We start from the raw sequence: 23,991 nt of genomic DNA on the forward strand, positions 1-23,991 counted from the left end.
AAAAGTAGTGCACTATATAGGGAATAGGGTGCCATTTGGGACAAACCCATTTTCAGACACCCGTTTTAGATGTCTTCCAGTCATATGTGGAAGAAATCATGTAAAATGCCCTATAAAAACTATCCAGTTCTGAAGGCCATACAGTTATCAGACTTGTAGAGCAGCAGACACTCGTTTTAGCCGCCTCCCACAGCTGCGACCTTCCTAATGAGGGTTGGAGGGGAGAGCTGCTGCTGTTTACTCCATCTCTCTGTCTCTCTCTCTCTCCCCCCCCCCCCTCTCTAGTCATCATTAAATATCATCATTTTAAGCTGTTCCCGTGTCATTTACACTGCCACACAACCAGTAATGATGTCAGGAAACTGCAAGGTACGAGCTGACAAATAGTATTTTTTTTTTACTCATCCTATAGGGAGATAAATATGAGTGGAAAATGGATGTGATAGATGCATCTATGACATCCATTTGCATCTATCACATCCCCTGGGACCTGGGGACCTATGCAGTCATAAGTAGCATGTTTATGGATCATTTGATCCCACTTCATGAAACAGGAAGGGAAACGTAATCAAGATGTGAGCAGCTGCCTAGTTTTCCCTAGTCTTTCTGTCTCTTTAATCCTAATCTCTTTTTGCGCTCATCAAACCCTCATCAAGACTCGTCATGTTTGACGATTACACACTTGAATACATCCTCAGAACAGGAAAATGGTTTTTAGAGAAGTTCAGACTGTAAACATTAGATGAGTTCTACAGTACATCGCGGAACAAAGCAATAGAATAGAGAACTATGGAGATTGAGCAACAGTAAAACAGTGCTCTAGTGCTCTCTAAAGGCCATTCTGGAACAGGGCATGACTTCTCTTACTTTACATACTGTATGCTTTCTGTACACATTGGTTACATTGCCTGCTGCTGTATGACCTGGAATCAACACTGAAAAGTGATGAAATGGATATTCCATTTAGTTTCCAGGTTAACTGCTGACTGAAGTTTACTGAAGTTCAGTGATGCCGTGCTAGAGAAGATCTCCTGCTAGAATGGACCCACAATAACAGTGATGCCGTGCTAGAGAAGATCTCCTGCTAGAAGGGACCCACAATGACAGTGATGTCGTGCTAGAGAAGATCTCCTGCTAGAAGGGACCCACAATGACAGTGATGTCGTGCTAGAGAGGGATCTCCTGCTAGAAGGGACCCACAATGACAGTGATGTAACAGACTTTTAGGGCACAGCCAGGCAGCAGATAGTTTGTTTACCCTGGAGGATAATATGTTTGACTGCACCATGGAGATGAACCTATTGAAACATTGATGCCTGTGTTCCATTGAGGTATTCCACAAGCATGGTTTAAGCCTCACAACCTGCCTAAGTTTCTTCTCTGTGGCCACTTCACTTTAAGAACAACAAGAGAAAGGAACTATCTCTTTCTGTGTTGGTAAGTGGAAGTGCTTCACAGCTACTTACCCATATTTTATGGGGAAGGTGAAACAAACTGACTGTTCTGAGAATATCTTTCTCTGTAGGTCTCACAGTATGCATGGCTCTAGATCGGAAATGCACCAAAATGTGAATACCGGTACGAATGTAAATATTAAAGCATGTAAATGCAGGTCACAGTGTTATAGCTACAGTTCTGAGGTGAGTCATGTCAACAACATCTCCATCTGACTAGGAGAGCCAGGGTTGGAAGAGCGGGAGCTGTGTGTGTGTGTGTGTGTGTGTGTGTGTGTGTGTGTGTGTGTGTGTGTGTGTGTGTGTGTGCTGTCTGAAGCAGACAGAACCCTCCCCCACTCCTTCTCCTCCTCATCCAGTGTCATTTACAAGCCTGTCCTATTCTGAGCTACGATTACACACTGCCTCTTCACTGATTATGGAGAAACGTGGGTTGGCAGGACATAGCACAGAACATAGCCCAGCTGGGTACAATTTAGCAGCACAACATACACACACTTATGCAACCACTCTACCTTGTCATGGTCTTTTCACTGCTGTGTTCCCCTATGCCTCCCCAGAGGAATCATTAGTGTTTTGTTAGTGGTAAATATTGTAGATTTTGTCACCTGATTGCATTTCCCTGCTGGCTCTCAAAATCCCCTGAAGGTGGACATTATGCATGATAATAAGTTGGGTTATACAGTACATCACAGGTGGCTGGTGGTACCTTAATTATGGAGGACAGGCTCATCGCAATTGCTTGAACGAAATGAATGGGATGGTATCAAACACATCAAACACGTGGTTTCCATGAGTTTAATACCAATCCATTTACTCCATCCAAGACATTTATGAGCCGTCCTCCTCTCACTAGCCTCCTGTGCAGTACATGTCCAGTCTGTATGATGGATACTGTACATATTCCTACTGTAAACAGTTACTATTCCACTACAGCAGATGGCGCTAAAAATCCTGTCGCTTCTTCCCGCTTCACCGTTACGTGACCGGATATGCGATTTCCAAAACATTGGTGGGATGTGCAGGCTAATACATTGAAGCTCAGAATAACTCCTAATGTATGCACTTGGGGTTATTTTCTTACAACTGATGATATGCAGGTACCCCGAAAGCAGTTTTAGTTAGCAAACAAGTTAAATGTATTTGCTTTACCGACTCGTTCTTGCAGAGTACAACCATGTTGAATAGCTAGCAAGCTAGATAGCATTCAAGCTATATTGTCTGACTGACTGACCAACATTATTACTGACAAAAATGCACAGGACACGGAGGGAGATGGCTGGTCAACTACTTGAATTTGAGACGGAGATGTTCCTGAGTTTGTTTGGCTCGGACGGGCTGCTGGTGACTGCGGAGGGCATGGGGATAGACCGCATCCTGCTGCAGTTCATGCGGGTGTACTCCGAGGAGGGGAGTCTGGTGCTGCTGCTGAACACTACCACGCCCGAGCAGGTGGGTGAATAATAGCGGTGCTAGGGGAACGAATGGTCAGGGGCCCAGTTCAGGAGGGGCCAACGTTACACATCGATTATAGGTGGCTACTTGTCATCACCTGTTTGACTTTCAAGGTTGCATCAGGAGGGCTTCAGCTAGGATGGACGTCCTTGGTTGCAGATCTTGCATGAATCGAACTCTAGGTGAAGTTTGAACAACGTTACATGTCTTTCTATGTAGAAAGTTTGTAACAGTAACCAATAACCCATGTTCCTATTTGTGCTTCTATTTCCTCTGCTAGGAGTTCTTCACAGAGCAGCTGCGAGCTGAGGGAGTGAGCCACCTGCCCCGGACAGTGACCAGTGATGTTCAGAGTACAGAGCGCTACGAAGTTTATACACAGGGAGGGGTCCTGTTTGTCACCAGCCGTATCCTAGTGGTGGACTTCCTCACTGACAGGATACCTGCACACCTCATCTCGGGTCAGTATATAGTGTAGGCAAAACTATAGTTTTTACCTACCAGTTATATTAGTATGGATAATGGTACCAAATGGTCCTGGATACAAATCAGACTGGGATGTGTGAAGACAATGCCCTAAGATGTAGTTGCTCAAAAGGACACTCATATTGCTCTCTCTGTCTAAGCACTATCCTTTCTCTGTTTGTGCTGCTTCACTTTATTTATTTACCTTGTTTACACCGACCCACAACTTTCTCTGTTTTCCCCAGGTATACTGGTGTACCGGGCTCATAAGATAATTGAGTCTTGCCAGGAAGCCTTCATCTTGAGACTGTTCAGACAGAAGAATAAGACAGGCTTCATTAAGGCCTTCACAGACAAGGCCACATCCTTCTCCTCAGGCTTCTGTCAGGTGGAGAGAGTCATGAGGAACCTCTTTGTCAAGAAACTTTTCCTCTGGCCCAGGTGGGTGGGGGAGACCTTTTTATATACTTTTTTACTCCTTTGTGTGGTACCTTCTTGGAATATTGATGATGATGGATAGTTCTCTCTTTCTGCTCCCACCTCTCTCTCTTTTTCTCTCTCTGTTTCCCCGCCTCTCTCAGGTTCCAGGCGTCAGTGAACTCGGTTTTGGACAGACACAAGCCAGAGGTGGTGGAGCTGCATGTGTCTCTGACCCCGGCCATGAGGGCCATCCAGAGCTCTGTTCTGGACATCATGAACGCCTGTCTGAAGGAGCTGAAGCGCTACAACCCCACGCTGGAGGCAGAGGACCTCTCCCTGGAGAATACCCTTGGGAATGCCTTCGAAAAGGTCAGACTTGTTTGTTACATAGGAATTAAGCATCAATACCCACTGGAGTAAACTAACTACAACTTCTTGCAGTTCAGCAATAACCATTGTATGCATAACACAACTCAATGTGAATGTACATTTATTGTTCTTCATATTAGCGTTAGTGATATAAAAATATGACTGCACACTGCTCGTCTCCAGACTAAAGGTCGACCGAATATGATTTTTCAACGGCGATACTGATTATTGGAGGACCAAAAAAAGCCGATACCGATTAATCAGACGATTTTATATACATATTTGTAATAATGACAATTACAACAATACTGAATTAACACTTTTATTTTAACTTAATATAATACATAAATAAAATCAATTTAGTCTCAAATAAATAATGAAACATGTTCAATTTGGTTTAAATAATGCAAAAACAAAGTGTTGGAGAAGAAAGTAAAAGTGCAATATGTGCCATGTAAAAAAGCTAACGCTTAAGTTCCTTGCTCAGAACATGAGAACATATGAAAGCTGGTGGTTCTTTTTAACATGAGTCTTCAATATTCCCAGGTAAGAAGTTTTAAGTTGTAGTTATTATAGGAATTATAGGACTATTTATCTCTATATCATTTGTATTTCATATACCTTTGACTATTGGATGCTCTTATAGGCACTATAGTATTGCCAGTCTAATCTCGGGAGTTGATAGTCTTGAAGTCATAAACAGCTCAATGCTTGAAGCACAGCGAAGAGCTGCTGGCAAATGCAGGAAAGTGCTGTTTGAATGAATGCTTACGAGCCTGCTGCTGCCTACCACCGCTCAGTCAGACTGCTCTATCAAATATCAAATCATAGACTTAATTCTAATATAATAACACACAGAAATACGAGCCTTAGGTCATTAATAAGGTCAAATCCGGAAACTATCATTTCAAAAACAAAACGTTTATTCTTTCAGTGAAATACGTAACCGTTCTGTATTTTATCTAACGGGTGGCACCCCTAAGTCTAAATATTTCTGTTACATTGCACAACTTTCAATGTTATGTCATAATTATGTACAATTCTGGCTCTTCCTGCACAGAACGCAAGAGAAGTGACACAATTTCCCTAGTTAAAATAAATTCATGTTAGCAGGCAATATTAAGTAAATTTGCAGGTTTAAAAATATATTCTTGTGTATTGATTTTAAGAAAGGCATTGATGTTTATGGTTAGGTACACAGTGCTTTCTTCGCGAATGCGCTTGTTAAATCATCACCCGTTTGGCAAAGTAGGCTGTCATTCAATGATAAATTAACAGGCACCGCATCGATTATATGCAACGCAGGACAAGCTAGATAACCTAGTAATATCATCAACCATGTGTAGTTAACTAGTGATTATGTTAAGATTGATTGATTGTTTTTTATATGATAAGTTTAATGCTAGCTAGCAACTTACCTTGGCTCCTTGCTGCACTCGCATAACAAGTGGTCAGCCTGCCACGCAGTCTCCTCGTGGAGTGCAATATAATCCGTGTCCAAAAATGCCGATTACCGATTATGAAAACTTGAAATCGGCCCTAATTAATCGGCCATTCTGATTAATCGGTCGCCCTCTACTCCAGACGTTACTTAAATCAAGGCATCCACTGTACTCTATTGACCACTTACAGATTTTCTCTCATATTCCTGTTTGTTGTGCCTGTTTGACCCCCCAGACCATCCGTCACTACCTGGACCCTCTGTGGCACCAGCTGGGAGCCAAGACCAAGTCTTTGGTCCAGGACCTGAAGATCTTACGTACCCTGCTGCTCTACCTCACCCAGTACGACTGTGTCACCTTCCTCAACCTCCTCGAGTCACTCCGCTCTAGCCAGAAAAACTTTGGAAGCAACTCTGGTAAGAAGTTGTAAGAACTGTCCTTGGAGAGTAAGAGAATATGAATAGCTAACTGCATTGCTTAGTTTCATTGGAGAGCTATCATATGAAGGTCTCTGTGTTTCCCCTTCCATTATGTTCGGCAGCCCTAGATGCTGATTCAAAGAAAAATGTCACTTGACTGTGGTTCATTTCAACAGGGTGGTTGTTCCTGGACTCCAGCACCTCCATGTTTATTAACGCCAGGAGTCGGGTGTACTGCATTCCTGAGTCCAAGAAGAAACTCAAGGTGGGAGCTGACACAGAAAAACAACAAAGCACTTCAGGTAACTAACTGCTCTCAAAATATACATTCAAGCACAATCTCTATGGCTATATTATATGTAATTCTACTTCTTTCAGAGGAAGAGCTTGAACATTTCGCTACATCCACGATAACATCTGCAAAAAATGTGTATGCGAACAATACCATTTTATTTTATGCTTTCTGGAGCTGAAGAAAATGATTTTTGTGTGTCTGCCCCAGAGGTGAAAAGGGTGCTGGTGCTGGAGCAGAACCCAAAGTGGGAGGCTCTGACAGAGGTGCTGCAGGAGATAGAGAAGGAGAACAAGAGCTCTGAACTCAAACCAGGTCAGCCACTAGCAAATTACAATATAGACAAAGTATTGTATATGGACACAGAAAGCGTAACATATTCCTACCAAAGCTATGACATGCGTTGGTAAACTGTTCAGTCCTAGGTGGTGAGTCTCACTATTCTTTGTCTGATTCCCCAGGCCACATCTTGATCTGTGCCAGTGATGACAGAACCTGTTCTCAACTTCATGAGTACATCAGTCGTGGCTCAGACTCCCTACTCAATAGACTCTACACTCGCACCATTGGCAAAAGAGATGCCCTGTTCGACCCAGACGCACACAAACAAGAGGGCCAGAGTTGGGCCAGAAAACAACAGCCTGAGAAAGAGACCAAAGGAAAAAAAGCCAAAGGGAATGCAGCAACCAAGCCAAACTCAAAGAGTAAAAAGAGGCCGTCTCTGACCCTGACTCAAATGGTTGGCAACAGAGAGGGAGAAGTGATGGGCAGCAGTGGGGATGAGGGAGGCCTGTTGGAAAAGGAGGAGGAGGAGGAGCTAAAGTTAGACTTGTCGTCTGACGCCTATTACGGTGTTCTGAAAGAGCCATTGACTGTTATCCACCCTCTGAGGGGTTGCACTGACCCCTACAGTCTGACGCGGGTACTGCACGAGGTGGAGCCCAGTTTTGTGGTGCTTTATGACGCCGAGCTCAGCTTTGTTCGTCAGCTGGAGATTTACAAAGCCTCCAGACCGGGGAAATCACTGAGGTAATCAAACAAAACCTTTATCCCCTCATTCATTTTACACAGATCTTCTGAATTACATGTTGTTGTTTTCCCAGATGAAGTCATTCATGAAGCATTTCCTCCTCCTCTCAGGGTGTACTTCCTGATCTATGGTGGCTCCACAGAGGAGCAGAGGTACCTGACTGGTCTGGCTAAAGAGAAACAAGCCTTTGAACACCTCATCAGGTCAGACATCTGCTGCATTATATTATGATCATCCTTCAGTTTCCATACCATGTGTTAGTTTGTGAGCTGTGCTGACTGACTGGGTGTCTGTGTGTGTGTGATTGCAGGGAGAAGGCCACTATGGTGGTTCCTGAGGAGAGAGAGGGAAGAGAAGACACCAACCTGGATCTGAGCAGGAGTCAGGAGCCTGCTTACTCTACTACCAACACACGCAAAGCAGGTAAGTGATGTGATTAAATTGCATCTGATTTATTACACTGTGGGCGGCTTAGGTCTTACAATCCACATCATCTATCTGAGTCTGATTTGTTGATGTAATTTCATGTCATGTCTCTCCAATCAGGGGGCCAGGAGCAGCCCAAGGAGCCGTCCCGTGTGATTGTGGACATGCGTGAGTTCCGCAGTGAGCTCCCTTCCCTCCTCCACCGACGCGGCCTGGACATCGAGCCTGTCACCCTGGAGGTGGGCGATTACATCCTCACTGCCGACACCTGCGTGGAGCGCAAGAGCGTCAGTGACCTGATTGGCTCGCTTCAGAGCGGACGCCTCTACACCCAGTGCCTGTCCATGACGCGGTACTACCGGAAGCCCGTCCTGCTGATCGAGTTCGACTCGGCCAAGCCCTTTTCCCTGATGGCCCGCACCGACTTCCGCCAGGAGATCTCAGCTAACGACGTCACCTCCAAGCTGACCCTCCTCACCCTGCACTTCCCCCGCCTCAGGATCCTTTGGTGCCCCTCCCCACACGCCACCGCAGAACTTTTCCAGGAGCTGAAGAAAGGTCGACCCGAGCCGGATGCCGCCGCGGCCCAGGCCATCACTGCCGAGTCGGACACGGTGGCAGAGTCAGCTGACCTCTTCAACCCTGGGCCATACGACTTCCTGCTTCGGATGCCAGGGGTTAATGCGAAGAACTACAGGGCTCTGGTTAAACACGCAGATAGCCTGGCACACCTAGCCAAACTAAGCCAGGAAAGGCTAGCACAGATTCTGGGGCATGCTGGCAATGGGAAGTCGCTCTATGAGTTCCTGCATAATACTGTGGACATCCCTGCCCCTGCACAGAAAAGTAAATAGTCATACACTTTAAAGGAACAGATGCTGATATGTGATATCAGCTATGCTCAGGTTTGACTTTTAGAAAGACTATGGAAGGAACTGTGCCTTGTGTATAGACTGAACTCAATTGTGTTGTCATTTTACGTGTTTGTGAATTTTGTTATCCAACTTTGACTTTGTAAATCTTTGAATATGTAAATGGATGTTTTGCTTACATGAGCTGAGTTATATTTAGGATCTGCTGTTGGATTTGATACTTGCAGTACTGTAGTGGAAAACTGCTGATACAGAGGAGTCAGTAAGAAGAAAGTGTTTTAAATCGGGTGTGAAACATCCGGTCTGTGGGTGGTTTCATAAAAACAATCAAATAAATGTGTGGGAGGAACGAAGTCAATATACTTTCAAATTACTAAAACCAAATAGAAACTAAAGCATCAAAAATTCCAGTTTTGACAGCAAGGAAATATAACACATTTTCAGTGCGGCCCTCCAAACCTCATTGATGATCAAATGTGGCCCCCGGGGCTAAATTTATTTGACACCCCTGTTTTAAAACAAATTAAAGTTTATTTGTTGCATTTACAGCATACAACAGATATTAATACTGCCCAGGGAAATGCTTAGTTACAAGCTCTTACTCAACAATGCAGTGTTTAAATACTAGGTTTTATTATGATGAATGAATTGTCTGATAATGTTGGTAATGAAACATGTTTATACTGTTTGTCAGAACTAAACTAGGGCTCTATTAAAATATTCAGGTATTGAACATTGGCTCTACATATATCGTTTGGTCTTATCTCTTGCAAAATAAACTTTCCAGAAAATGCTTCATGATTTGTAATTCTTTGTTTGCGTTAATGATATATTGCTGCCAACGATAAACATGTATTTATTTATACACTTAGGGGGTGTAGAATGATTTGCCATCTAAGTTGAAGACTCGAGCGCCCCCTGTGTCTTGAATGCAGGCGAGGCAACGCAAAGCTTCCGTTTGACTACTGATTACGTCACCAAATTTATCCGAACATATCAGCAGGAGACATTTTATTCCGCGAATGAAACTTCCGATTTCCTAAAAAACACAAGACATTCTCCTCGACATCAATTGCAGTGCGTCGTTGAATCGAATGGTAAACCTTTTCATACGGCAATGCGAAGGAATCGGGTAAGATATTTGAACTGGGTAGGGCTGTCTTGTTTTTAACGTGCGAGCAGAACTAGCAGCATGGCTAGTAGCAGAGTAGCGTCAGTGAGTGCAGAGGTTGTTGATGCAGTCATGCCATGTAGAATACAGCGAGCTAGTTAGCTATCAGTGCGAGGGGTTAAAGCCACAGTAGACAATGTGTAAACTGATTTAAAATACAAGATGACAATATTGTTCCGTGTCTTTTCTTTCACCACCCCCCCCCCCTATATTTTATTCGGTTTACATGCTATCTTGCCTGTCAGATAACCGCACTGACACGCTGTCTCTGTGATGTTGGAAGCTAGCTAACGTTAACTTCTCACAAATTAAAACCAACGTCTCGCAATTAACTGTAGTGCCTTCTCTTTAATCAGTCAGCCTACCAGTAACCGCTAGTGAACTGAATGCAATGTTTTTTGTGTATGCGGTGATATCTCTAGACCTCCCAGTAATGCCACCTGTTACAATGTAACGTTAGCAGCTAGCAAGTCAACACTGATATCCTACGCCATTTGCTTCATTATCACCAAGGATATATGTTAAAGGGCAGCCACACATTTTGTCAATTGTTAGCACTGTGAATGCTTGACTCTGCACACAGACACAGGTAACTCGGTGAGGTCAACGTGGATCTCAGTCATAAATGGGTGAGGGAGGATGAGCCAGCCCCTTGGGAGAACTAGCACCAAAGAGAGAGACTGGCAGATCAAAGAAGCTAAAGATGAAAGTGAGGCTGAGAGTGAAGTGGTTGCTGCCTGCAACACATCACTGGATGATGACACAACACAAACACCTCACCTGACAACAGTCTTGCTTGAAATGGGATAAGGTAGATTTGAGATTTTGCATAGCACTTTGTCAGAGCCACATATGGCGCTGCCTTATGAAGCTAACAGATGGTGAGGAAAATAATAGTGAATTGTTCTGGCGTACTGTGTTGTGATTTATAATCTGTCTTGCCAAACTTTTTACTTCTAACCGATGTTGCCAAGTTTTTAAAGCTCCTCTCCTCATCCTAACAATGTCTTGATTGTTGGTTCATTGGTTGCCAGAGTTAGGTTTTTTTTTCCTGCACAAAAAAAATCTTATCCGGTTCTAACCTTCACACCAGAGTAACCTGAACCATCCACCCAATTTAAACCTCGTATGATGTCTCAATGAACTTTAACCTTTGGTCTATATATTAATGGATGCATTCTCCTCTTGGATTTCTGCCTATTTTCTCTGTTTGTTGTGATATGGCCTCATGGGTCACAGATTAGGCTAGGTTTGTTGTGCCTGTCTTTCTCTAGAAGTCAGTAGAAGAGTCACAGTCAACTGTCACGTTCCACGCAATAACTTATTTCCCTCAAGGAGTAGGTGGGATGTGAGTGTGCTTTGGTTTTGGATTTGCATTCGACTTTCTACTTATTTAGCAGATCTTATCCAGAGCGACTTACGGCAGTGAGTTGTACTAGTCCCCTGTGGTAGTCTAGTTCCCACAACCCTGGAGTTGCAAGTGCCATGCTCAACCAACTGAGCTACACGGGACCTTTTATCTTGTCTGCATTAATAAAAAAAATGTGGGGGGGTGGGTGAAAGCAGTTGTCTAGCGGGAAATGGTTTGTCTGGCCAGCTGGCTGAGGTGATAGAGCAGACTTCCACTGTAGTGAACTCTATGCAGTAAAATACTAAAAAAAGTGTAAATGTATTTGGATTTAAATATACTTTAAATATAAGTATAAATATTAAGCAAATCAGATGCCTCCACTCTTTATTTTATTTATGGATAGCCAGGGGCACACTCCAACATAATTGACAAACAAAGCATTTGTGTTTAGTGAGTCCACACGATCAGAGGCAGTAGGGATGACCAGGGATGTTCTCTTGATAAATGTGTGAATTGGACCATTTTCCTTGCCTGCCAAGCATTCAAAATGTAATGAGTACTTTTGGGTGTCAGAGAAAATGTATGGTTTAAAAAGTACATTATTTCCTTTAGGAATGTATCGAAGTAAAAGTTGTCAAAAAGACACAGTAAAGATGCCCCAGAACTGTTTTTACTTAAGTACTTTACACTACTGACTCTGACATGAACCATAATAACATCAGCATTGGCCTTATCTCAAGAAAAAGCAGTCATTTTTGTTGGACTAGACTTGTGGGCTATTTCGGTCTCTGAGAAACCAACTTCAAATCGCTAGGATTTGGTTTGAGGGGCAATAAATGTCCACAGCACAAGATACTGTTACTGGGCTGTGACTTGCTGCAAAGGGACTGGTTTTATATCTGAGACACACACACACATATCAGGAGATTGTGTGTTTAAGTCTGCCGAGAGAGACTAGACCACCCTGACTGAACGGAGAGGAGAATACTGGGTGGGTATTTTCCTAAAGACTGTGTTAGGAGTTCCTCCCTGTAGTGAATATGAAGAAGCATGTTACCACTGCAGTAGCATAACCCCTTTACAGACTGGAGAGGGGCTTGTGTTGTGTATAGATACTTAGCTGACCTATGACCTCTTCTTTGTAATGATGAGGAAGGGGCAGTCCCAGACCCTGTGGGATAATGTGTTTAGTTCATCTGTGCTCTTGATATACAGGCCAAGCTGTCTTATTGTTTATTTGATATTCTGGAACTATGTTATCCCAGGCTGTAGACTGCTATTATGCAATATTACAATATATTAATTGCAAAGTTATGTTTACTGTTAGGTGTACGTCTCCATCCTGCGTCTGTATGCCCATGGTTGGTGATATGTACCTTGTATCGTTCCTTTAATACTGCTGGTTCAATACATACTGAATCAGTAGGATACTATTAGGCAGGAGCAGAAGGTAATCGATCTGTCGTACCCTCGTGCATTATCATGCACAGCACACTTAGACCCTTGTAGACTTTGCACCCAACAACCTTCAGTTTTATGAAAACGCAAAACAACAGTATTTTAAAGCTGAATTGTAAACACCAGCACATTTACATACACCTATAATCTCCAAAGCCATCTACCATTAGGCCTAGCTGGGCACGACCTTTTCCCTTCTGTGGGTTTCCCTTTGATGAACACATGGTACTTGTTGCTAATGCCTATAGCAGGACAGAGCAGTTGGGTAGGAGCACGGTTGATATTTGCCACACATTGTCTAGTCATGCATGATGTTTGCTTTCCCTCTGACAGGACCAGGTACTTCCCTCTGTTTGAATGTAAGCAAACCTGTTGACCTCGATCTTCAGTGGTCAGTCACCAACTGTTCCTGGAGAGCAACAAGTTTTGTGCATGCTCACTGTTTTGTTCCAGCCCAACAATTAAAAACTCCTACTGATTCAACGATCATCAATACCTTGATGAGTTGAATCAGGTGTTTTAACATGATTCCCGAGCGCGCACACGCTATCCAGGGTGCAGTGATTGTGGCCCAGGACCTGAGGAGAGTGCACTAGATCCTCTGTAGCTTATAAACTGAGTTCTGAGGTGTTTTGTATCTTGTTTGAACTGGTTGGTGCTACTGTCACGGTTTGCTTTTCAGTAAAGAGCCCCTCATGTAGGTGAGAGCTTGTCCCGCTAATGTGTCTCCTTTCTGTCTCTTTCAATTTAAGGGGCTTTGTTGGCATGGGAAACATATGCTTACATTGCAAAAGCAAGTGAAATGGATAATAAACAACAAACATTAATAGTAAACATTGCACTCAAACTCTGGCTCTCTGACTCTCAATTCAATTTCAATGTAAGTCCTTTATTGGCATGGGAAACATATGTTGTCATTGCCAAAGCAAGTGAAGGAGATAATAAACAATCAAATGATCAGTAAACATTATGCTCTCAAAGCTCTCTCTCTCTCCCCCCTCCAGAACACCCTTCATCTCATGCCACAAAGACCGCAGCATGCTGTTGCTATAGCAACCGCCGCTTGCCGCTGCAGTCCCGGTGTTTCTTTGCAATATCTGTTTTTTGTCTCAGGTAGCCTGTATGCTTTGGTACTTTGGCAACTAGTAAGTCTTTTTTTAAATTCTCCGCTTTGGGCTGGGTGTGTCAATGTCTAGTTTATACATGCAGAATTACTGTTACCTCAATTAGTCACGAAATCCCTAGTTTGAAAGTGTCTATTTTCAGTAAGTTGTGCTGTGCCATTTTAAAAAAAACATTTCCCCCCACATGGACCAGCACCCTAGCAATTCAAGTTCCAGCCAATCAGATTCAGCCATTTGAGTGACCACTAGCAAGAATCACATACAGCAGAGCAAGAGTGCAATGACGTGGTGCACATGGCTGTACCAGACAATCCCTTTGTCCTTTTTACTAGTGAACTATAATATCTCTTAACGGTCCCCCCAGCATGAGTTTTCTAATGCGCGTGATGTCAGAATTTACTCACTGTTCATAAATGTGATCTTTACGCAACAGGACAACTGCCCTCAAACCAGGACATGCTAATTATCAATAGGGTGTGTTTCAACTTGTCAATATTACATGATTTTCTAACAACAGTTTGAAATGAGGTATGTTCCCCCTCTTTAATTCACAGAAGTGGTTCCAAAACTTGTTATAATCCCATACCTCTTCAAACATTCAACCTCCAGCTGCGTACCCTCTCTAGCACCAGGGTCACCACACTCACAAATTTTGTTTTTTTGCCATAATTATAAACCTGCCACACACACACATACATTTATTAAACATAAGAATGAGTACGTTTTTGTCACAACCCGGCTCTTGGGAAGTGACAGAGTTCTTATAGGACCAGGGCACAAATAATAATATAATAATCATCTTGCTCTTTATTTAACCATGTTACATATTAAACCTTATTTGTTCATCGAAAGTTGTGAATAACTCACCACAGGTTAATTTGAAGGGTGGGCTTGAAAGGATGCACGTAACTCTGCAAAGTTTGGTTGCATTGGAGAGTCTGTCTTAAATAATTTTCCACACACAGTCTGTGCCTGTATTTAGTTGTCATGATAGTGAGGGTTGAGAATCGTGGTTGCAAAGGGCATCAGTGTCTTAGCACGATTTGCCAAGGAAGGACACACTCGGCGCAGGCCAAAACAGAAATCTGGCAGTGGCTTCTGATTTTAAATTCAATTTTCACAGAACCTCTTGTTCAGATATTGGTAAGTGGACTGGAGGCAGGGCATGAAGGGATAATGAATCCAGTTGTGTCATCCGTCTCGGGAAAGTACCTGTGTAATTGTGTACCCAACTCCATCAGATGCTTCGCAATCTCACATTTGACATTGTCCGTAAACTTGAGTTCATTTGCACACAAAAAATCATAATGATTGGAGTACCTGTGTGTTGTCCTTGTTAATGCAGACAGAGAAGAGCTCCAACTTAATCAATTTTGTCCCGCACATTGAATATAGTTGTGGAGAGTCCTTGTAATCCTAGCTTCAGATCATTTAGGCGAGAAAAAACATCACCCAGATAGGCCAGTCGTGTGAGAAACTTGTCATCATGCAAGCCGTCAGACAAGTGAAACTTATGGTCAGAAAAGACCTTTAAGCTCATCTCTCAATTTAAAAAAAAAACATGTCAATACTTTGCCCCTTGATAACCAGTGAACTTCTGTATGTTGTAAAAGTGTTACATGGTCGCTGCCCATATCATTGCATAGTGCAGAAAATACATGAGTTCAGGTGCTTTGCTTAATAAAGTTAACCATTTTCAAAGTAGTGTCCAAAACGTCTTTCAAGCTGTCAGGCATTCCCTTGGCAGCAAGAGCCTCTCGGTGGATGCTGCAGTGTACCCAAGTGGCGTTGGGAGCAACTGCTTGCACACGTGTTACCACTCCACTATGTCTCCCTGTCATGGCTTTTGCGCCATCAGTACAGATACCAACACATCTTGACCACCAAAGTCCATTTGACATCACAAAGATGTCCAGTACTTTAAACATATCCTCCTCTGGTTTTCAGTGGTTTGCAGAAGAGGATGTCTTCCTTAATTTACCCCCCCCCCCCCCCCATAAATGTAACAGACATATACCAGGAGCTGTGCCAGGCCTGCCACATCTGTTGACTCATCCAGCTGTAATGCATAGATTTCACTGCCTTGTATGCGATGCAGGAATTGTTTCAAAACATCTAATGCCATGTCACTGATGCGTTGTGAAACAGTGTTTGATGAAGTCATGGCCTGCATACTGTGTTGTGTGATGTGCATCTTAGTGGCCTTTTATTGTCCCCTGCACAAGGTGCACCTGTGTAAGGATCATGCTGTTTAACCAGCTTCTTGATTTGCCACACCTGTCAGGTGGATGGATTATCTTGGCAAAGGAGAAATGCTCAGTAACACAACATTTAAGAGAAATAAGCTTTTTGTGCATATGGAACATTTCTGTGATCTTTTATTTCAGCTCATGAAACATGGGACCAACACTTTACATGTTATCTATTTTTGTTCTCCTTTTTTGAAGGTTGTACTGATTATGATGAGCTAATGCTAAGCCATTTGCTGTCTGTGTGGAGTTATGTTTGTTAACATCATTCAATGCATTCTGTGTGTCACGTAAATGTCTGTCAGACACACAATGTTTATAGCAAAACGAGGAGAAGGGATGGTTCACTCGCCTTTCAAGTAAACTTCCGTTAGTGAATGATGGTAGATTACGCACTCCCTTCAACATGCATACTGCAAATAGACCCAACTCATCTTGTTTAGTTGACGCAGAAAAACTAACATGGTGGCACGCACAAACTACCCACTGTGGGATTACTTTTGACTTTTAGAAAGTATTTTACTCAATTATTTCAATATACTGGTTAGCTCACCCATGATGTGATGAATTGTACGTAGTATTTGATATTAGCTAACTCATATTATGGTTTCTATCAGCCGATTTGTTGGCTATATATGACCGCTAGTGTTAGCTGACTCTTTACTCAGTTAGCATTAGGACTATTGTAGCCTACATTTTCAGATTTGGATGAGTATTGTGTTATGCTACTTCTGTGACTGTCTGAACATTGCATTGATAATAAACTGTTCACATTGAGGACATAATATTGTAAAGACTGTGTAAAATGTTTCTGTGAAATAAGTGTGGCCAGCTCAAATGCTGACTGTTGTGTCAATTGTAACTACACGTTCTAATCACACTGGTTTGAGTCTACGCTGCAGGGACCGCTGTGTTCATATGCGTTAATGATTTTCTGATCTGATACAAATCTTACAAAGGTTGGTGGTCAAGGTCTTTGACATTCAAATTTGCACAAAATGCTTTCTTTGTTCTGATAGCGCATTAATTATATTTTGTAGCGCATTAATTATAGTTTGTAGTAGAATGTCATTTTAAATCGTCTGTCTTCTGTTCCCAGGTCTGTCTCCATGGCTTAGTGTGCTGTAGCATTTGGACCCAGGCAGAAGTCTCTCTTCATCTTCTCCTAGCGGTGGTAAGGAATGGCATTATGAGAACGTTTCCATACCAAATGGTACTATATCGACAACCTTTTACATTTTTATTAAGACTCCTATTAGGCTATATAAACACATTTTGGCCAACATTCAGTTGTCTAGTAACAGGTAGGCTTTTTACTAAAAATTAACAATCCATGGTAGAAAAGGTACCTACACCATTCAAACAGAAAGATTAGGCTGCATCAACCTACATTTAATTTAATTTTTTTAACCTTTATTTAACTAGGCAAGTCAGTTAAGAACAAATTCTTATTTTTCAATGACTGCCTAGGAACAGTGAGTTGGTTCCAATGATATTAGGCCTAAGTCTGATATTTAGGGCCAAGTACTTAAATCTGGAAGATAGGAATCTGGTGTCTTAAATTTCACCTGAACTCCTTTTTCCTTTATTAAGAGCTGAATCTGAGACTCAACAGCCTCTTTTGAAATGTCCTCTTTTAGAAACTCAGAACCAGCTGTGGCGGGCTGCACTCCCCTCACTAGGGCACAACACTAGAACTTTCAGACTCATGTTGTGTAGAACAGACTAGGGCTGTTGCAGTGACCGTATTACCGCCACACCAGCAGTCATGATCACAGTAAAATTCCACATGACCATTGAGTCACGGTAATCTCTTATACACTCTGGACATGCGTTGATAGTAGCCAACTTGCTAACGACCATCAGGTCGCTAATGGCTTGGTACTCAGTGCTCTATTGTCCCTCTAACCACTCTGACATTAGTGTAAATGCAATGAAAAATCACGTCAAACACTTAAGCCTGATACTGTTTCGCAGTTAACACTCACCTCACTGTGATTGATCAATTTGAAGAAGTTCAACAACATTTTTATTTCACTTTTATTTAACCAGGTAGGCCAGTTGAGAACAAGTTCTCATTTACAACTGCGACCTGGAGAAGATATAGCAAAGCAGTGTGACAAAACAACAACAGAGTTACACATAAACAAACACACAGTCAATAACACAATAGAAAAATCTATGTACAATGTGTGCAAATGTAGAGGAGTAGGGAGGTAAGGCAACATGGTTGTTGTGGATGTTGTTTCACAGCCTAACACAATGAAATGGACCCTGCTTTCTGAGGTGATGATTAATTCATAACACCCAGACGCATAAGCTCTAATACTCATAGTCCTATACAGTGCAGACTCCAGCCACCCTTGTCCCCCCCCCCCCTCACACCACTGCCACTATCTGTTGTCATCTATGCATAGTCACTTTAATTAACTCTACCTACATGTACGTACTACCTCAACTAACCGGTGCCCCTGCACATTGACTCTGTACCGGCTCCCCCTGTATGTTATTTTTTTACTGCTCCTCTTTAATTACTTGCTACCTTTTATCTCTTATTCTTATCTGTATTTTTTGAAACTGCACTGTCGGTTAGGGGCTCGTAAGTAAGCATTTCACTGTAAGGTCTACTACGTCTCTATTCGGCGCAAGCGACTAATAAAATTTGATTTGCATTCAAAGTATTCAGACCCCTTGACTTTTCCACATTTTGTTGTTTAACAACTTTATTCTACACTTGATTAAATAAGTTGTTTTCCTCATCAGTCTACACACAACCTCATAATGACAAAGCAAAAAAAGTTTTTTAGAAATGTTTGCAAATTTATTACAAATTAGAAACAGATACCTGAAAGGGCTCAAATTCTAAATCCAATAGCTAAATTATCCATGGTATGACCATCTAAACAATTCCGTCTTTTTCTTGACTGACCGCCTGACAAAGTCATGACAGCCACATCCCTAGAACACACATAATTTAGTAAGGGATCATGTCATGTGGAGTTGGGGATCATGTCAGCTCTATTCATTAAATCTCTAATGGGTTTTCTGCTATGTTCAGAAACTTGCACCCTCTTCAGCGCAACCCTAATATCACAGTCGGTCTCCAGCCCATCTTTCCTCTACCAGACAGACTGACGTTATTGTTCTAACCTGGGTCTAGTCTCCAGTGACATACGTTGAATACAAAGAGCCTCAAGATAAAGTAACATTTAATTTGAACTGTTTTTAAACTGGCTCATGTGGTGGGCTCGACTACCTCTGTTTGGCTGAGGAGAGGTGGAAGACGAGTGCTGACTGACCAGGTTATAGAAATTGCTTGCCTCTTGAAATGTGAATATTTGTGTGTTTAGATGTACTTGTGTTGATACTTTGGTCAGTACATGTGATCTGAAATAAAGACTGCTGTAGATTGACAGTCATGTAAACCAATGCATAGAGGGGTTGATAGCTGCTTGGTTACTCATCGACGTCTGTAGTATCTAGTGTCCCCACTGTCACCAGTTTTTCTTCTTGGAAAAGAAAACATAACCATAGATACTGATAATGGATATTTGTCTCTTGAGGCACACTAAAGTCAGCCATGGCAGAACAGTGGTTGTCTTCTGTATTTGTGTGTGTGGGTGAGACTGCTGGGTCTCTTAGCAACAGTGGTCATTTAAGGAGTGGCTGCTCTCAAATCACTGTCTTCTGGACCATGTAAGATAATGTTTATTATCCCACAGATGTAACAGTTAAGTTATTGAAACGATTGGACCACAGCAACGGAAAGGCAACAAACATCCCTCTCTTCGTTCATTACTATGTGGAGAATCAACAATCCTCAAGGGATTCACAGAAAATCCCTGATATGGTCTTAAGTATTGTATTCTGAAGTTGGTTACAGGTTTTTACATTTAAAAAAGAAATGTGGTTGTTGTGAACAAAAGTTATGAAGTGTGTGAGTCCATGTACAGCCATATACCTAGATGCTTTTAAAATCTTTGTCCTTTAAGTTGGTACATTGGTTGGAATGTTGGTGCTGTTTCTGAGTCCAGAGGTGAAGCAAAGTAAGAACAGAGCTGCATGGTGCAATGCCAATACCAACATGTCAGGATTGTGCCCCTTAGCCCTAGATGGATGTGGTTTGAATGGCTGAACGGAGCTGATGGTGGGACCCGGAACCATCATCATAAACCGGTTATTCGGAACTATAGTTGCCAAACTGTTTGATTATTTTTTTTTAATCCTTAACACTAGAACTGCCTGGCCTTTCAGCCTATAGGTACCCGCTAGAGAACGTTGCTGGGCATCCCATTTATCATATGCATCAGATCGTGGTGTGAAGTACTACCTAAGTAGTTTTTGGGGGTATCTGTACATTACTATTTTTGACAACTTTTACTTCATTTACATTTTTTTTTTTTAAGTACTTTTTACTCCAGACACCCAACAGTACTTGTTACATTTTTAATGCTTAGCAGGACAGGAAAATGGTCCAATTAATACACTTATCAAGAGAACATCCCTGGTCATCCCTACTGGCAGACTCGCTAAACACATGTGTTGTTTGTAAATTAGTGTTGGAGTGTGCCCCTGGCTATCCTAAATAAAAAATAAAAAAAATTATGCCCTAAAGTTTGCTTAATATAAGGAATGTGAAATGGTTTATACTTTTACTTTAAAACCTCTTAAGGATCGTACCCCCCTTTTTTTATCATTTCACCTAAAATGACACGCCCAACTCTAACTGCCTGTAACTCAGGACATGTATATTGTTGATACCATTTGAAAGGAAACACTTTGAAGTTTGTGGAAATGTGAAATTCATGTAGGAGAATATAACACATTAAATCTGGTAAAAGATAATACAAAGAAACATTTCTATTTATTTTTTGTTCCTTTGAAATGCAAAAGGTCCATTATATGACTAGCCACAATATTTTGGCCAATAGATGGCAGCAGTGTGTGTGTGCAACATTTTAGACTGAGCCAATGAACCATTCATTGCATTACTGTTCAAAATGTTGTATCAAGTCTGCCCAAATGTGCCTAATTTGGTTTATTTATACATTTTAAAGTACATAACTGTGCATGGCATTATTTCACTGTAATACCTACTGTAAATTGGAGAGTGTAGTTCAATTAGCAAGAACGTCAACTTTCTGCCCGTATAATACATGTCTATGTCCTGGAAAGTTTGCTGTTACAACTGTCATGCTAATCACATTAGCTCAACTGTCCCGGTATAGAGACACTGATCCTTTATATTTGAGCAGTTACATTTAATTTGGATTCTTAAGTATATTTAAAACCAAATACTTTTAGACTTTCACTCAAGTAGTATTTCACTGGGTGACTTTTACTTGTCATTACTCAAGTATAACAATTGGGTACTTTTTCCACCACTGCATCAGATGCATATCAACCCGCAAGGTGTGCAAACATAAGCACCAACGCTTGATAAATAGTGCATAAACTATTAGAAATAATTAATTGCATGAAGAAATATTTGTGCAAATGTATAATTAAATAACAATAGTGTTTAGATAGTCAAGGATATGTTTTGTATAATTCTACAAACGGCTCCCGAGTAGCGCTGCAGTCTAAGGCACTGCATCTCAGTGCTAGAGGTGGCACTGCAGACCCTGGTTCTATCCCAGGCTGTAGCACAACCGGCTGTGATGGAGAGTCCCATAGGGCGGCGCACAATTTGGCCCAGCGTCGTCCGAGTTAGGGGAGGCCGGGTAGGCCATCATTGTAAATAAGAATTTGTTCTTAACTGACTTGTCTAGTTAATTACATTTTTTTTTTTTAAGTCCTAGAAACAAGTAGGCCTATAGCCTGTTTTTGTTTCCCTTACAATAATAATGTAATCCATTTAATCAACTTTATTTGTTGATTTGATTCATTATACGTTCCACTTACAGCTTATTTTGACAAAATAGAAAGGAAAATATGAATAATTAAACCAGCCAGGTGTACAGGTGAAATTATTTCCATATTCCAAAACAAAAGCACCAGTACATGAACAATTGTAAAGGATGAATTGCATAAAAAAAAATTGTGGAAATATATTCATAAGTCATTTATTTTATCTGTGCCCGTATATACGCATGCCTTTAACTTCTTATGGCTGCAATCCCGTTAACGGGATATGACAACAGCCAGTGAAAGTGCAGGGCGCCAAATTCAAAACAACAGAAATCTCATAATAAAAATTCTTCAAACATACATGTATTTTATATCGTTTTAAAGGTCATCTTGGTGTTAATCCCAGCACAGTGTCCGACTCAAATATGCTTTACAGCGAAAGCACCACAAACGATTATGTTAGGTCACCACCAAGCCACAGAATAAACACAGCCATTTTTCCAGCCAAAGATAGGAGTCAAAAAGCACAAATGGAGAGAAAATTAATCACTAACCTTTGATCTTCATCAATGACACTCATAGGACTTCATGTTACACTATATGTATGTTTTGTTTGATAAGTTCATATTTATATAAAAAAAATCTGAGTTTACATTGGCGTGTTACGTTCACTAGTTCCAAAAACATCCAGTGATTTTGAATAGCCTCATTGATTCAACAGAAATACTCATCATAAATGTAGATGATAATACAAGTTATAGACATGGAATTATAGATATACCTCTCCTTAATGCAACCGCTGTGTCAGATAAAAAAAAAAAACTTTACGGAAAAAGCAAACAATGCAATCTGAGACGGCGCTCAGAAAAATAATCAAATTAGCCTCCATGTTGGAGTCAACAGAAACCAGAAATTTACATGATAAGTATTCCCTTACCTTTGATCTTCTTCAGAATGCACTCCCAGGAATCCTAGTTCCACAATTAATGTTTGATTTGTTCGATAATATCCGTTATTTATTTCCAAGTAGCTACTTTTGTTAGCGCGTTAGGTATACAAATCCAAACGCTCGTGCATTACTTTGGACAAAATCTTCAAAAAGTTATATTACAGGTCGAAGAAACATTTCAAACTAAGTATAGAATCAATCATTAGGATGTTTTTATCATAAATCTTCAATAAAGTTCCAACCGGAGAATTCCTTCCTAGAGGAGCAGGTCGATATCATGTGGAATGCGCGTGACCAGGAAATGATTCATTCAGGTCTTATTCAGTCCCACAACACAGTAGAAGCCTCATTCAAGTTGCTAAAGACGGTTGAAATCTAGTGGAAGCCCTAGAAAGTGCAACTTCATTCATATCCCACTGTGAATTCAATAGGGCCTGGGTTGAAATTCAACCAACCTCAGATTTCTCACTTCCTGTTTTGATTTCTTCTCAGGTTTTTGCCTGCCATATGAGTTCTGTTATACTCACAGACATCATTCAAACAGTTTTAGAAACTTCAGAGTATTTTATATCCAATAATAATATGCATATATTAGCAACTGAGACTGAGGAGCAGGCCGTTTACTCTGGGCACCTTTCATCCAAGCTACTCAATACTGCCCCTGCAGCCATAAGAAGTTAAGCATGAATCAATCTGGTCTTCTCTTTATACTTCGGGTCCACAGTCAGCACACAGCTTCGGGGCTTTGTGTGAGCAAGCCCCACAAACAAATAGTTTGCACTGCACCCAGTTTTCATTGCCCTTGTTTCGTGTGCACCTGCCGCAGGTGTCTCATCTCTGAAGCGGCTGAGTGTCATGGTCTCTCAGAATTGTCCACCCCATACCTATCAGACCAAAAAGACTCCACATCCACACTGAATGTCACACACTCGTCACTCTTTTCTACCCAAATTGTGCCATCCCTCCCAGACTCCTGTCTCTTGGCAGTTGGGATCACCGTCTCCGTTGGCTCTGTTCTGGTTTCTCTGCAGCAAGGCTCGAAGTCAACATCAGAGTACGACGAAGACTCTTCATCAGCGAAGTCGATTTTGAGCTCAATCGCCAATCCAACTCTTGCTATTTTCTGTAGCATTTACAATGCTGTCAGTGCGTCCATTTGTTTTGGTTCGGCTTGCCATTGTGAACTACACACTGT

At 41.6% G+C, this 23,991-nt stretch overlaps 1 protein-coding gene and 1 long non-coding RNA gene across 4 annotated transcripts; both read left to right on the top strand.

Moving 5' to 3' along the window:
- Nucleotides 1–2,434: 2,434 nt before the first annotated feature.
- On the top strand, nucleotides 2,435–9,440 carry LOC110499162 (ERCC excision repair 4, endonuclease catalytic subunit). 3 transcript variants are annotated; one of them, XM_021576114.3, is made up of 12 exons: nucleotides 2,435–2,554; nucleotides 2,717–2,906; nucleotides 3,190–3,370; nucleotides 3,620–3,815; nucleotides 3,956–4,163; nucleotides 5,841–6,021; nucleotides 6,201–6,326; nucleotides 6,527–6,631; nucleotides 6,778–7,345; nucleotides 7,457–7,549; nucleotides 7,657–7,769; nucleotides 7,893–9,440. In XM_021576114.3, the coding sequence occupies exons 1-12, from the start codon at nucleotides 2,511–2,513 to the stop codon at nucleotides 8,624–8,626; spliced, it is 2,739 nt and encodes a 912-aa protein (XP_021431789.3). In that variant the 5' UTR covers nucleotides 2,435–2,510; the 3' UTR covers nucleotides 8,627–9,440. The 3 variants fall into 3 exon arrangements, with proteins under 3 accessions (XP_021431789.3, XP_090068067.1, XP_090068068.1); XM_090211941.1 differs by lacking the exon at nucleotides 2,435–2,554 and having other exon boundaries at nucleotides 2,573–2,906; XM_090211942.1 differs by lacking the exons at nucleotides 2,435–2,554; nucleotides 2,717–2,906 and adding an exon at nucleotides 3,009–3,091.
- Nucleotides 9,441–9,611: 171 nt separating this feature from the next.
- Nucleotides 9,612–21,918, top strand: LOC149974501 (uncharacterized). Its single transcript, XR_016489450.1, has 2 exons — nucleotides 9,612–9,776; nucleotides 17,097–21,918. It is a non-coding gene; the product is annotated as an uncharacterized LOC149974501 (long non-coding RNA).
- Nucleotides 21,919–23,991: the final 2,073 nt, after the last annotated feature.

This window comes from Oncorhynchus mykiss, chromosome 20, assembly GCF_057628025.1.
Source record: "Oncorhynchus mykiss isolate SJ-2025 chromosome 20, ASM5762802v1, whole genome shotgun sequence".
NCBI lineage: Eukaryota > Metazoa > Chordata > Actinopteri > Salmoniformes > Salmonidae > Oncorhynchus > Oncorhynchus mykiss.